Here is a 14,977-nt window from a genome sequence, read left to right on the forward strand (position 1 = left end):
GCTGCTCAGGGTTCGGGTGGCGTCGGGGTGAAAGCGTAGCCTCTTGGGGCAGCTGGCTTTCCCGGCGCCTCTGGTGTCCCCTCCCGTGCCCCTTCTCACTTACTTTGTTGTTCCTCGCTCTATTCTGATCTAGACTGCCCCTCCTCAGCCTAAGCCTGCCAGAGGGCACCCATGGTGGTGCTTGATGGAGCTGGTAGCACCTGAGACCCCTTATTGAGGAGGGTGGGGAGGCCTTACCCATAACTTGAACTTGAAAGAGAAGAGCTCTAGTGTATACAAGAGCAGGCCCATGGCTGCCGGGCGATGAGATACATCTTGAGGACAGAGTAGAGTCTGCATCTTTTTGGTTTTTTTTTTTAAGCTTATTTATTTTGAGAGAGAGAGAGAGAGCACGCACGCACGTGAGGGGCAGAGAGAGAGGGAGAGAGAGCGAGAATCGGAAGCAGGCTCTGCACCATCAGTGCGGAGCCCGATGTGGGCTTGAACCCACAAACCATGAGACCATGACCTGAGCCGAAATCAAGAGTCAGATGCTCAACTGACTGAGCCACCCAGGCGCCGCTGGAGTCTGAGTCTTTATAGAGACCAATGTTAGCCTTCCATAAAAGGGAGAACTTTCTAGCAGCTGTCGTCTGAGGGAGTGATCTCTTCATCGGGGGTGGTATTTAAGCATAGGCTGGTTGACGATGTGGCGGGCACCTACAGAAGGGATTAAAATTCCAGGTGTATGTATGTGCGTGGGCGGTCAGGCAACATGATCTGTATTTACTGTCCCTCCCAACCCTGAAATCTACTTCCTTTCCTTAGTCTCACTGTGGCCTGACCTTTTCTTTTTTTTTCCCCTTTCACTCACGGTCTTGAACATTGAAATTTCTAAGCTGCAAAACGTAGGATACGTTATTTTATCTTTTTTCTTGGCGTGTCTTTAAGAATCTATTCCTGCCTAGAAGATGAGCACTGTTTGTGTTTTGGGATCGCCCTTGTGTGCCTGGTTCACCCAGACAGTCCCAGAAATGTCACGGTGTTTGGACTCTTTGCTTTAGAAGGTTCAGCGTGATACAGAAAGAATCTATTTTGTGAGCTTCTGTTTCATTTTATTGCATTGGAGAGTCGGAATGTGAAATGAGATTGCTCTCCTCTTACAGTGTGGAAAAATGCGTATTCTTTGGGGGAGGGAAATATATCTTCTAGAACTAGCACTAAAATTCAGTACAGTTATAGCTCATATTTTTTCCCTTGGAATGCTTTATCTGGTGAATTTAAGCAGCTAGATGACAGCCAGCAGTGTGGACTCTCACGGAAGAGCGTTTGGGCAGCCAGAGTGGATGTTGAGGGTCATGGCCTTGCCTTAAAGAGAGCACTTCAGAGGCTCAGTCAGAACCCATTTTGGTTGTAATTCCACTTTCTTGTCCACAGCAAATCAAAAGAAGGACGGTTATTTTTCGTGCGTGGGTTTTTAAGATCACAGCTTTGCTGAGAAGATGCAGTGAGTTTTATGGTATGTGAATTTGAACCGTACAATTCAGTGGTTTTTAGAATAATCACCTTGTAGCGCAAATGCCACCGCTATCGAATCGCAGACCATTTGTATCCTGCCCAAAGGACCCTATCGCTCCTAATCTCCCAATTCCTGGCAACTGCTGACCTACTTCCTGTTTCTATGGATTTGCCTGTTCTGGACGCTTCCTATAAGGCGTAGTCTTTGGTGACTAGCTGCTTCCACCCGGCGTGATGCTGAAGTTCATCCGTGAGGTAGCATGTGTCGGTACCCCAGTGCTTTTTACTGCCGAATAACAATACGTTTTCTTTGCACATCCCTCCGTGGATAGACACTTGGGTCGTTTCCATTTTGGGGCTATCATGCATAATGTGGCTATGAGCGTTCATGCACAAGTATTTGTGTGGCCTTACGTCTTCATTTTTTTTTTTTTTTTTTTTGGCGGGGGAGGGGGGTGCATACCTAGCAGTGGGATTGCTGGTTCATATGTTAACTCCGTATAACTTCTTGAGAAAGTGGTTGCACTGTTTTTTTTTTTTTTTTTTTTAACAGCAATGTATGAAGATCATAATTTCGCCATCGCCTCATCGATACTCGTTATTATCGGTCTTCCTTTAGCCATCCTAGTGGGTGTGAAGTGTATCTCATTGTAGTTTTGATCTACATTTCCCTGATGACTAATGATGAGGCATTTTTTTCATGTGGTTATTGGCCATTGATCTTTTTGGGAGAAGTGTCTGTTCATATCCTTTGCTCCTTTTTGTTTTTTAACATTTATTTATTTTTGAGAGAGAGTGTGTGCGCTAGAGGAGCAGAGAGAGGGAGACAAAGGATCTGTAGTGGGCTCTGCGCTGTGAGCACAGAGTGCGACATGGGGCTCGAACACATGAACTGTGAGATCATGACCCGAGCCAAAATCAAGAGTCGGCCACTCAACCAACTGAGCCACCCAAGCTCCCCTTCTTTGCTCATTGTTTGTGTAGATTGTTTGTCGTTTATTGTTGACTTGTAAGAGTTATATTCTGGATGAAAGTGCCTTATCAGATATGACTTATAAATATTTTTCCCATTGCATGAGTGGTCCCTTTTCTTGATATCCTTTGAAGCACAAGTGTTTTATCTACCTACCTACCTACCTACCTACCTATCCATCCATCAGGGTGTGAGTGGGGGAGAGGGGCAGAGGGGGAGAGAGAGAATCCCAAGTAGGCTCCACACTCAGCACAGATCCCAACGTGGGGCTTGATCCCTCAATGCTGGGATCGTGACCTGAGCCAACATCAAGAGTTGGATGCTCAACCTGCTGGGCCACCCAGGCGCCCTGAAGCGAAAATGTTGTTAATTTTGATTAAGTCCAATTTATTTTCCTCCTGTTTGTGCTTTTGTTTATCCTAAGAAACCATTGCCTGATCTAAGGTCATGAAGATTTACTATGTTCTAAGAATTTTATAGTTTTAACTCTTAGATGTATGATACATTTTGAGTTAATTTTACATAACAATGTGTAGTAGGCGTCCCGAGTTCATTCTTTTACATGTGGATATTTAGTTGTCCCAGCACCACTGTTGAAAAGACCACTTTTTCTCCAATGAATTGTCTTGGCATGCTTGTCAGGAATCAGTTGGCCATAAATTCAAGGATTTATTTCTGGACTCTCAATTTTACTCCATTGATTTATATGTCTAGCTTTATGCCAGTACCACACTATATTGATGACTGTAGTTATGTAGTGATTTTTGAAATTGGGAAGTCTGAGTCCTATGACCTTCTTTTCCAAGATTGTTTTGGCTATTCTGGGTCCCTTGGATTTCCACATGAATTTTAGGATGGACTTGTCAATTTCTGCAAGAAAGACCAATGGGATTTTGTGATACTGTAATGCAATCAATATGTATTTGGTCTCTAGTTCCTGGCACAGAGTTCCTTAAAAACCCTTAGAATTTCCTGAATTCTAAGTGAGCGGAACATCTTTTGTTTTTCATAAGAAGCCTCTTTGTACCTTATCTTGAGCTGATGTTAATGAGGTGGACTCTTGGTGGGTCCCTAGTAACTTCAGCATGGGGGATGGCTGTGAGAGAGACACCAACCATGTAACTGGAAGGTTGGAACTTTGACCCTTACAGGAAGGCAGAGGGACTGGAGACTGAATTCAGTCTCAGTGACCAGTGACTTATGCCTGTGTGGTGGAACCTCCATAAAAACCCTAAACAGTGGATTTGGAGAGCTTCTAAGTTGGTGAACACCTTGAGGTGTTGGGTGGCCTTCCTGGAGAGTCTCACTGGAGCTCTGTGTCCCTTCCCACATACCTGTGTACTTCTTTATCTGGCTGTTCGTTTGCATCCTTTATAATAATTTGGTCATAGTAAGTAAAATGTTTCCCTGAGTTCTGTGAGCTGATAAAGGCAAATTATGGAACCTGTGAGGGGGTCATGGGAATCCCTGAGTTATGGGTGGTTGGTCAGAAGTATGGGAGGCTCGGGATTTTTGACCAGCCTCTGAAGTGGGGGGCAGTTTTGTGGAGTTGAGCTCTTAACAGGTCGGGTATGTGCGAACTCTGGGTAGTGAGCGTCAGAATTGAATTAAATTGTAGGATACCCAGTTGGTGTTTGCAGAGAACTGGGGAATTACTTGGTGTGGAAAACCCACACGTTTGATAGTGGAAGTGCCAGTTTATAAACAGGTTATAGATTTTAATGGAGATTGCATTGAATTTGTAGATCAGTTGGGGAGCATTTCTTTTTTTCTTTCTTTTTTTTTTAGTTGGGGAGCATTTCTATCTTAAGTCTTCAATCCATGAACATGAGCAGTCTTCCTGCTGATTTAGGTCTTTTTGAATTTTGCAGTATTGTTTTATAATCTTCAAGGTACATGTCTTATGCTTCTTTTGTTAAATTTATTACTAAGTATTTCTTTGGATGCTATTGTAAATGGAGTTGTTTTCCTAATTTCATTTTTAACTCATTCATTGATTTTGGTAGTGTGTGTGTATTCCTTGGGATGTTTTATATACAAGATCATGTCATCTATGAATAGAGATAGTTTGGCTGCTTCTTTTCCGACTTGGATGCCTTTTATTTTCTTGCCAAATTGCCTGGCTAGGACTTCCAGATCCATGTTGAATAGAAGTGATGAGGGCAGACCTCCTTGACATGGTCCTGATCTTAGGGGAAAAACATTCAGTCTTTCACCATTTAGTAGGATAGTAGCTGTGGGCTCATTTGTTGGTTTATCACCCTTTATTAGATGGAAGAAGTTTCTTACCATTCATAGCTGGTTGAGTATTTTCATCATGAAAGGGTATTGGATTTTATCAAATACCTCTTGTCAATTGGGTTGATCAAATGGTCTTTGATCTTTGTTTTATTAAATGGTCTATTAACTGTTCTATGTTCAACCAACCTTACATTCTTGGGATAAATCACACTTGGGCACTGTGTATAATCCATTTTATAAGTTGCTGGATTTGTATTGCTAGTTCCTTTTTGAAGATTGGGGGCAGTTATTGTTAAAGGCAGAAGCATATTTATAGCCTGTTGTTATCATCCTTGCCACTAACAGTGTAGGAAGCATTAAATTCTAAAATCAGCCTCAAGGACTCAGAAGGCATAATAGTAGTCTGGAGCCATTTCTCATTGCTTTAGAGCTTGTGCACTAAATGACGTGTATAATGTTTATATATTTTGAATCCTGAAGAAATGCACTGAGTGCTCATTTACAGAATCTCATTTTTTAGGGCAGAGTATAATACGCTGTAGGGAGGTCCTACTCAAAACAGTCCAACGTAGAGAAGAGTTGGGTATGTTAATGGGGGTACCAGCCAGTGATCTGGAAATATTACTTGGTTGTGGGGTTTCATTCGGTGATACTGATAAATGACTGGGTTAATGATCCTGCACCCCCAGCTCTTGGCGGGGAGGTGCTGTTCCTGGTCACAGCTCATTCAGTCAGGAAGGAAAAGTGGCAGGGTGTTCACCCCAACCGCCCCCCCCCCCCCCCCGTGAGTCTCTGTGAGCAGTGTGATGGCCATTACTGGTGTGGGCTGGTCCTTGCTGCCCGGGCACCCTCTCTGCTCCAGGGTTCACCCCTTCCCTCCTCACTCCTGCTTGACCATTGGACTGAATTCTCGACTCCGCCTTCCACTGACCCCATGGCATTTTGGATCACCTTGCTTTGTCCGTTCATTAGTCTGTGAGAATCCAAGAGGCGATTATTGTAAAGCTACAAATTCTGTATCCTCAAGGTCTTGTTGGCCCATAAAGCAGGAACATAATGATACAGGGAATATCCTCTTCATGATTATGTGGTATTTTAGAAGCTCTGGAACTTTCATCTGCATTATCTAATTTGGATTCTAGGACAACCCCGACCTTGAGGCAGTCCAGATACTAGCTGTATTCCAAGGAGGAAACTGAGGCTTGGAGAGGTTAAGTACTTAGAGTTCGGCTGGTAGAGAATGTTGCTGCCCCAAGGCAAATGCCTTTGTTCTTGATGTGAAGAATTAGGGGACCCCTGGGGGGCGGGGGGGGTCTTCTCTTTTTCTACAGTTCCATCCCCTAAATCTTTTGATGAACAAGGGCGAGTGAGCCCTTGTCCTTTTACTGCAGATCTTGATGCCCTGCCTCTGTCGACTGGTTTGTTTTTGAGCTGACGACCATTCAGGTGCTGGTGCACAGGCCCTCTCATCCACCTCCATCCAAGGTTAATGTAGTGAAGCAGCCCTGAGTGGGGCATCGGCCCGGGTTCGCCCCCATTGCTGCTGCATCAGGCTGGCGGTGTGGGGTAGGGAAGACCCACTTTGGTTCTGATCCCGCCGCTGTGATTCGATTCTCTCTGAGCCTCCGTTTTGCCCTCTGTAAAATGAAGATTTGGATCAAATGACCTCTATGGCCACCTGACGCTCGGTCATGGCGGTCTGCCTTCCCTCTGATTTCGTGGTGTTCTTTGTCCATCTCTCCAGCGCTGGTTTACCTGGTTGATGTACGGGTGACGATTTAAGTACCGCGTAGCCTTGGTCAGTGTTTTTCTCTCTGCCTGTTTCCCCTTGTCCGCCCCCACCCAGGGGAGAAGTAACCCACTGGGCAAGTAAGCCTCCCAGATGGGCAGGGCAGAAAGTGCCTCCCTGGCCTCTCCCACACGCCTGCCTCTGTGATGCGAGCCAGAGCTCAGGCTTTCATTCGGGAACTGATAGTTGAAAGACCAGAACGTTTTTTTGTTTTTTTTTTTTTTCTGCCTTCCTGCTTTTTCTCTCCCCTTTGCTAGATCTCTCAGATCCTCATAATAAAGAGAAATAATCAGGCCAACCCATCTGAGCTTTTGCTAATGGACTAAAAGAACCCACAGAACCCATGTTCTCCACGGGCGGGTGTGCTGGATGGTTCAGTCCTACCCTCTGTCCCTTGTAGAGAGTCGCATGGCATTAGCATAAAGACGACTCACCACAATTCTTTTGCACCCAGCCCCTTCATGTTGAGCAGGAAGGATTCTGCTGTGATCTCCGGCACATTCATCGGCCCCCGCTGAGCCCCTGATCAATAGTGACACAGTCCCATCAGATGGCCCTCAAATAGTACTTCCTTTTTTGGATGGGCTGGGAGAGAGGGGAAGAAATATAAATGCCTCTTTCCTCTTAGACTACAAATAAATGCAGCTGCATTTCAAGCATCTTGGAAGCTTTTCTGGTGGTGTGAGTGTATAGGGCGAGGAGGGGTGCGGGTAACCTGCCCTGAGCTGCTAAATGTCCATACGGGTCCTTCTAAGTCCCCCCTGCCCCCGCCCGCACACCTCGGCACCTGGAGAACACAGAGAACGCAGAACCGGCCTCAGAAAGGGGGAGTGTGCCGCCCCGAGGCCACGCTTTCCTTCCCCTCCCCCAGAGCATCTGGGGGGGGTGGGGGGGAAGGTCATTGGCTGAGTGTGTGCCCTGGAATCTGGGGCCGCTGCTGCCTGCAGTTAATGCTGCTTTGTTCGATGCTAAATGAGGCGAGAACTTTCACCCAGGTCACATTCATAATCCCGCTCAGCAGGACGCTCAGCTGTGCACCAAGGGCAGTTTCTGAGGCTTGGGAGAACCTTTCCCGTTGGAGCGGTGGCGGGAGAGTGGGCTTCTTGGCCCCATTGCTGCCATACACTGGGTCTCGGACAGGTGGCCCCCTCATTCATTCCGCAGATGCTCGGGCCTTTGTCTCCCAGGCCCTCTTCCAAGGGCTGGGGACGCGGACGCTGGGAGGGCAAGGTCCCGGGGAAGGCAGAGGGGGACCCCGTGAAGGAGGCACACCTCACACCTGCAGACCATGGGAAGTGCTGGGACGGAAACCAGAGGGTGATGGGAAAAAGGACAACGTAGGCGGGTCGTGATGGTGGTCGTGTAGGAGGCGTTGGCAGGATACCCGGCCTCTCTGTGCTGTTTGGTCACGTCCTCCTAGGACGTGACTCCTAAGGTCCCTTTTGGATTTGACACCCTCTGCCTCTACGACTCTGAGTTTTTAGAAGGTAATCGGGGCAGCATTGGTTAAGGGACTAGTTGAGATGGGCCCCCCACTGGGGATTGCTGGATTCCAGCAGGATATCGCACTGCTCGTGCGTGTGTTTGAGGAGAGGACACAGTGTGGGCAGGAGACTGGCGGGGGATACGAGAAGGGGTGGGCAGGGTGGCAGAACAGAAGCCAGGCTGGGTTTGGACCCGGAAGGAGTGAGTTCGTACAGATGCAGGCAGCGGGGTTCGGACCCGCCTTACGCGGGTCCTTTGTCCTTTTCTGGGACAGGAGGGGCTTCCTCCCGAATCCCACATGGTCTTTGCTGTGGGCTGGGGCTGTCCTAGTGGTCTTCAGAGAGAAGAGGAGCGCCGGGAAGGCAGAGTCTAGGGACCTTTACGTGGTGCCCCTTTATGGGGGCCCTTGTCCTTTTGCCCTGGGAAAACGTGGCCCTGTGGCCTTTGCCCGTGGCCTTGCCTGCACTGGTCAGTCAGTAGGGTTTTAACGGCCCTGTGACACAGCATTCTGCTATTCTCTTCTGAAGGGTGTTGAATTTTGTTCTTCATGACGGTTAACGTGGCTGGTCTTAAATCCTCAATCTGCCGCTCCTGGGGTGGGCCCCTGCCCCCTTCTCCTGGGCTCCTTGGAATCTGCTTCGCAAATGTATAGTTTGGAAGTCGTCTACGGGCCTGGGTGGGGTTGACACGATTTGGGAGCCCCCTCTACGACCCCCTTCTGCTGGGGGTTTCTGCCCCCCACCGTCCGGTTCCTCAGGCTATTGCAGCTCTGGTGTCCGGACCCCCCAGGCTGTCTGGGTCTCTGGGCCTGACCTCCGGCTCCCTGGCCCCGTGTTTGCACTTTGTACCACTGGGTGGGAGACAGCACAAACCAAGCGTCACTGAGGGCAGTGGCCTTCTTTCAGGGACGATTCCCTGCTAAGCCCTGCCTGTTCTTGTCCAGTGCCTTCAAAGTTATTTTTATTATTTCAGCCAACAGACTCGATGTTTTAGGGTGACAAAAATTGGGTGGCAAGGACAGAATTGCCACATACCCCTACTGTTCCCCACCCCCCACCCCCAGCCGTCCCCATATGCACATAGCTTCCCCTGTTAGCACCTTGCATCGGGTGGTGCGTTTGTTATGACTGAGTCAATATTGATTCGTTATTATTAACTAATGTCCCGGTTTATATTACAGTTCACTCTTTGTACATTCTCTGCAAAGTTGTTTTTTTTAAATAATCTTTTCCAGACTTCCTATTTATTGCTTGTTGGAGGCCTAGTCCGGTGATATAGTTCCTCCAACATTATCAGAAGCAGAATCATCTGATACATTTTATTTTTATAAATATTTTTGACTCCTATATCTATCTATCTATCTATCTATCTATCTATCTATCTATCTATCTATCTTTCTGTCTTTCTCCTTTTTTTGGGGGGGTGGGGGGGGTTGGTCTCTGGAAACAGTTGACGGAAACCTTGTAAATAAAGGGAGTTCCTGAGGAACGTGATGGCAGAAAGTCTAGCAAGTTCCATGGGTGACTGTTAAGTCTTGCTGCCTTTTAGCCTTGTGATTCATGCACATCACTGGGAGACATGGCTACGGTGCAGTTTATCAGTGTCTCCAGGAGTTCATCTCTGGGAAGCGGAAGCAAGAAAATGAAAGTAATTTCATGAGGTATTAATCTAGCACGACGCTGAGGTTGTCCAGAAGCTTCAAAAGAAAAAAATACCTGAAGTCCGTCTGATTAACCTCATTTGCAGCTAACTCCTCCTTATCTGGAAGATGAGGCCGCAGATAAATTGGACACAGGTCATTTGTATCTTGAGTACCACTGCAATTTGAATCTTCCTTCTAGTTTTTTTTTTTCTTGTGCTAATGAAAAAGCAGTAGGCCTGGGTATTTTAAAACGCCGTTATTCTCCCCTTAAGCTCTGTGGTAGGTGTTCTTCTGAATAGGAGCCCTAGGAGATGCCTCACCGCAGGGATTTCTGGAAGGCGGGCAGAAGTCCAGCAGAATGCCAGGTGACTAAACATCCACCAATGCAAAGGTGGGATGTACTTCATCTTCCTTTTTTTTTTTAAACTTTTCTATTTGGCATCTGTTTTTTTTTAAAGTTTTATTTATTTATTTTGAGGGAAGGGGGAGTGGGGGAGGAGCAGAGGGAAAGGGAGAGAGAGAATCCCAAGCAGGCTCCACGCTGTCAGTGCAGAGCCTGACGCGGGGCTTGAACCCACAAACCGCAAGATCGTGACCTGAGCAGAGATCAAGAGTCGGATGCTTAGCCGGCTGAGCCCCCCCCCGGGTACCCCACATACTTCATCTCTTGGCAAGCCAGGAATTGCATGTGCTACTCTGAGAGCATCTGGCTTAGGTCCAGTTCAGGTACCCGCACAAAATAGGTAACTCAATAGAATCACCACAGGGACCGTCCAGGGTGGGATGGCTGATGCCTGTGATGTCGGAACACGGGTCAGGATCCAGGGCTCAGGCCTCTCCCGTCCCTCCTCAGTGTGGTGATTGTCCGTGGGGAGTGCACGGGGCGGGTGCGAATATGCTCATTCTTGGAGGGTTCCAGCCAGGTAGGCTCGGTTAACCCGTGAGGGGGGCGTCCCTTATGGAGCCGCGTGTCGATGTTCTGCAAGAGAACTGGGGGGGGGGGGGGATCGCGGGAGTGTTCCGGAGGGGGCCGCCTTCCCTGGCGGTCAGCAGAGGGAAGTAGAGGTGAGCAGAGGTCTGCAGGGCCCGTGGATGTTGGAGGGCTGGAGAGGGAGGGTAGATCGGTGCCCAGGGAAGGCCCACGTGTAGAAGCTCTTGGGTGTAGGATGTGTTGTGGGCCTTTCCCAACGACGGAGAGGCCTGTGGTGTGAGAGGGAGCTGTGCCGTGCGGGCCCATGGGCAGTGTAAGCCCCACCGAGGGCTCTGACGGTCACCTTCAGAGTTGGCGGCACACCCGAGGGTCTTAAGGGAGGAATACGGTCTAGTTTGCATCTGAGAGTGAGCACTGTGATGGCCTTGTGGGGAGTGGTTTGGAGGGGCCCTGGGGACAGCGGAGAAACCCGTGAGGAGACATTGTGTAGATGGAGGGAAGGGTTTTGGGGGATGAGGTGGTGAGTGTGGGAGGAGAGGGACCCGGCAGGTCCTGGTCGGCCGTGCCGACTGGCTGTGGTGGCCAAGGGAGAAGCTCGTTCGGGGGTGACTCCCAGATCTCAGGCTTGAACGACTGGTAGACGTTCTGGAGGCTGTTCGTCAAGATGAAGAAGCCGAGGTGAGCATGGTGTTTGGGGCACGGCGTTTGGGGCACGTTTCCCTTCTGGAAACGAGCCTGTGGCACCCAGACTCCTGCAGGAGAGGCAGATAAAGGGGATGCCCTTTCTGACCGAGAGCCCGTCACTGTGCGTCAGCCTTTGACTGAAGGCAGGGAATAGACTTCTGCCTGATCCCTGCAGGAGGTGACGGAAGCAAGGATCTTCAAAGGTTGTTAGCTCAGCAGGTGCATGAGGTTCAGGCCTGGGAGCCGACTTCCCGAAGGTGAGTGGGAAGCCTCTCTTCCGTTTACACGGATATGCGGGCCACCTTGACCGCAGTTGAGCGCAAGTTGAGCGGATGTAAGGACCCGCCTCCAGCGGGGGCGGGGGGGGGGGGGGGGGGAGGGACTGGTCTCAGACCGTGTCTTACACTTTCTCCATCTCAAGATACTCAGATGGACTGAAGTTCGTTGGGGAGGGGGTGATGCTCGTGCCTGAGACGGGTTGTTGCGAGGCCAGCCTGGGACATCGTATTCGCTTGGCCGTCGGGTTTTGCCCCGAGGAATGGGCTTTCTGACCTGACCGCTCTCCGGCTTCCTTGGCGTCACGGTTCCGCTTTTTGCCTCACGTTCTTGGTGTGAATATCTAGGTGTTGCCTAGATGTGGACTTGAACCGTACCTCGCGTGACCTTTTCATCTCTTTGACCCTAAGGGACATCTGTAGTGGGGAATTTGACCCTGAGCTACACCTCTCGTAGGTTCCCTCCTCCGGACAGATTGTCAGGAGGGCGGATTTGTGACTTCGTGGGACCGGGAAGGAAGGCAGACCAGTGAGTGCGTGCGTGGTGTGAATTGAGTGTCGGAGGCTAGTATGTGCGATGACCACGTGGGTGTGAGCATGCGTGCCCCGTACGTGTGTGAAGGTGTGTGGTGTGTGCACGGCTGGTGGCTGATGGAGCGAAGGAGGCAAGGGGGGACCGGTCCCCTCTGGGCATTCGTGTTCACGCGCAGGTGTGGATCTCCTGGCGTGGCAGGGATCAGCGTGGGAAGACGGGCCGGGTCCCCGGGCTCACCTGTAACGAGCGGCCTTGCTCGGTCTCGAGGTCCTGGCTCTCACGTGACGGCTGAGGGAACACGAGTCCCTGGAGGTCTGACTGCTCGGAGTTCAGGGAAGGAACCCTCGGGCCCGCAGGGTCTGGGACAGGGAGGGGGAAACTGCCCCTGCCTGGGGGCTCTGCGAAGATGGGTGGTCACAAGCCCGGGCTGCCGCTCTGGGCCGTGGAGGTCACGGACACGTTGCCTGATGCTGTGGGGTCCCAGCAGCGCTCGGAGCGGGGAGAAGCGCCATCCATATTTAAATCTGACCACACTCTTAGATCTAGGGGGTTTCATTCACCTAAGTGGGTTGCCAGACGCTTTATCAACAGGTACATGGCTTCCCGCCTGCCGTCGTGGGGCTGTCCGCCTTGGGCCCACAATGTAATGGGCTCACAACTCACCACTGGGTGCTGGGACTGTGCTCCTCAGGGGATTAGCACAAACTGGATCAATCCTAGGGGAAACCTTTGGCAGTTTTAAGCTCTTGGAACCTTGCTTCCGGGGGCTAGCCTTCACTCTAAATTTCAGAAAGAACCTTCTATTCCTCTATAACCACAGGAAACGCATTTCTTACAGGGATGACTACCCTCTTCTTTTAATGCCATTTTTGCCCAGGCAGACTCTTAAGTTATTTAGAAGCTGTTGATTTCTAGGATATCCCCCAGGCTATTTTATATAACTTGAATGGAAAAAGGAAAGGTGTACCCCAATATCAGTATGGAACGGGATGGTGTATGTGAAGGAACCAATACATGTGTTTAAAAACGTCCCCCCACTTTTCTTGTTTCATCCTACTTAGGAATGATCTCAAGATCTTTCTGTACTTTTGGTCCAGCAGTCCTGCTTGTAGAAGCCCCGCCTACAGAGCTCTGGATGAGCTCGGAGGTATATAGATGAGGACGTAATGGAAGCAGGGTTGTTAATAGTGACATATGTAGGGTTGGTGGCCACCACACGTAACGTGACTGACTTGTACGCATTGGCAGAGAAAAACGTCCAAGTTGTGTCTAATGTTAAAAAGTAGGGGCGCCTGGGTGGCTCGGTTGGTTAAGTGTCCGACTCTTGACTTTGGCTCAGGTCACGATCTTACGGTTTGTGAGTTCGAGCCCCGCGTCAGGCTCTGTGCCGATAGCGCGGAGCCTGCTTGGGATCATCTTCCTCTCTCTCTGCCCCTCTTCTGCTTGCCCCCCCCCCCAAAATAAATAAAAATAAAGTTAAAAAAAAGTTAAAAAGAAATCACGTTGTAGGACAGTGCGAAGAGCGAACCTTTTTACGTAAAATAAATTCCTTTGTGTCTATGAATACATGTGCCCATCAGCATACAAAAAGAGTATGTCAGACTATCAACGGGCTGGGGGGAGGTTATTTTGCTCAGCATATTTCTACATTATTAGAATAGTATACCGTGAGGAAGTATCCATGTATTAAACATTAACCTGGATGTCATTTTGTGTTTTGAAACGTTTCAGAAGATTAAGTTTTCTTTTTTCTTTTTTAGAAGATTCAAATTTTAAATAAAACATAATTAGCGTGTTCCTGTCCTCCAGTTAGGAACTTAATCAAGTGTGTGAGGTCCCTATAACATGGAGAGCTAACTCAATGAAGTGCCATTAATTGAAAAAAGCACGTATTCCTTTTTTTTTTTTTTTGAAGGGGGGGGTCTGCTTTAATATAAGCAAAGCATATCTGTGTAAGACATTTTATACCTCCTTGCATTTGATCTTTACTGGAATCCCATTTTACAGGTGAGGAAATTGAGACAAAGGCCAAGCGCCTCCCCCCAAAGATAGCGGTGGGAGATTCATCCCACCCAAGTCTTTCTGATTCAGGAACCTGCTTGAACACCATGCTCGGCCTCATTTCTGAGGAGGAGCAGGATGAAAAAGGAAGCAGTGGTTTCTTGCGTTGATTTTTATAAAGTTAGAAGTAGGCCCCGAACGAGACACCCCTTTGGCTCTCGGTTTCCTCCTCCACAAAATAGGGAGCTTAACTGGATCTCCTTCCCTCCGCTAACATTCTGTGACCAGGGTCCCTTGCCGTCCCTCTTCTCAATGAGTGCTTGCTTCCTCCCCGCAGTACGTCGGAAGCCTGGATGTGCCGAGGCCCAATAGCAGAGTGGAGATCGTGGCGGCCATGCGCCGGATACGGGTGAGTGGCCGGAGGTGGGGCTGGGTGGGGTCAACTCGAGCATCTTAGCTGGTGCCCTTTTAGATGTGCTGGGGGTACCAAGGTGGGAGGCTGCGCCCACCGCAAACCGCAGACCCCTCTCCCTCCACTCTCCAGGGAAGCTGTTCTGAGTCGGGTGGTTCATCTGGATTAAAGGCCAAGGATTAAATTGATGTGGTGGCTGGAGGGACACTATCCCCCCCACTCTTCCGCTGCCCCGCTGCTCCTGAAACGGAGATGCAGGTGCCCTTGAGGGTGTGTGGGGTCCGCTGGGGAGTGAGAGAGAATGCTGACGTATCTTTTTAATTCGGATTTTAGGGGAAATGTCTGATAATTAGCTGTTAATTGACTCAAAAACACTAAAAAAGTAAAGCAATTTATTGTGGTATGTAAGAAGGTTGACTTGAATTTTTAAGAACAAACGTGGGATTTCAGCATAATTTCCTTGATCAGTTGCTTTGGGCCCCGAAAGGGTGTGTGTGCATTCTCTTGTGGCA

General features: G+C 49.2%; 1 protein-coding gene across 6 annotated transcripts in view; it reads left to right on the forward strand.

Annotated features, from left to right (window-relative positions):
- Positions 1–14,977, forward strand: part of LOC109276660 (carboxyl-terminal PDZ ligand of neuronal nitric oxide synthase protein) — a 285,556-nt gene that overhangs the window by 62,522 nt on the left and 208,057 nt on the right. For 4 of the 6 annotated variants that reach the window (XM_053908938.1, XM_019465758.2, XM_019465759.2 and 1 more), the window contains exon 2: positions 14,391–14,462. The exons of the other annotated variants lie outside the window; for them this stretch is intronic. In XM_053908938.1, the coding sequence (XP_053764913.1) occupies positions 14,391–14,462 (72 nt within the window). The remainder of the gene's footprint in view (positions 1–14,390; positions 14,463–14,977) is intronic. 6 annotated transcript variants of the gene reach the window in all.

This window comes from Panthera pardus, unplaced genomic scaffold (assembly GCF_024362965.1).
Source record: "Panthera pardus isolate Hobbes unplaced genomic scaffold, ASM2436296v1 HiC_scaffold_21, whole genome shotgun sequence".
Lineage (NCBI taxonomy): Eukaryota > Metazoa > Chordata > Mammalia > Carnivora > Felidae > Panthera > Panthera pardus.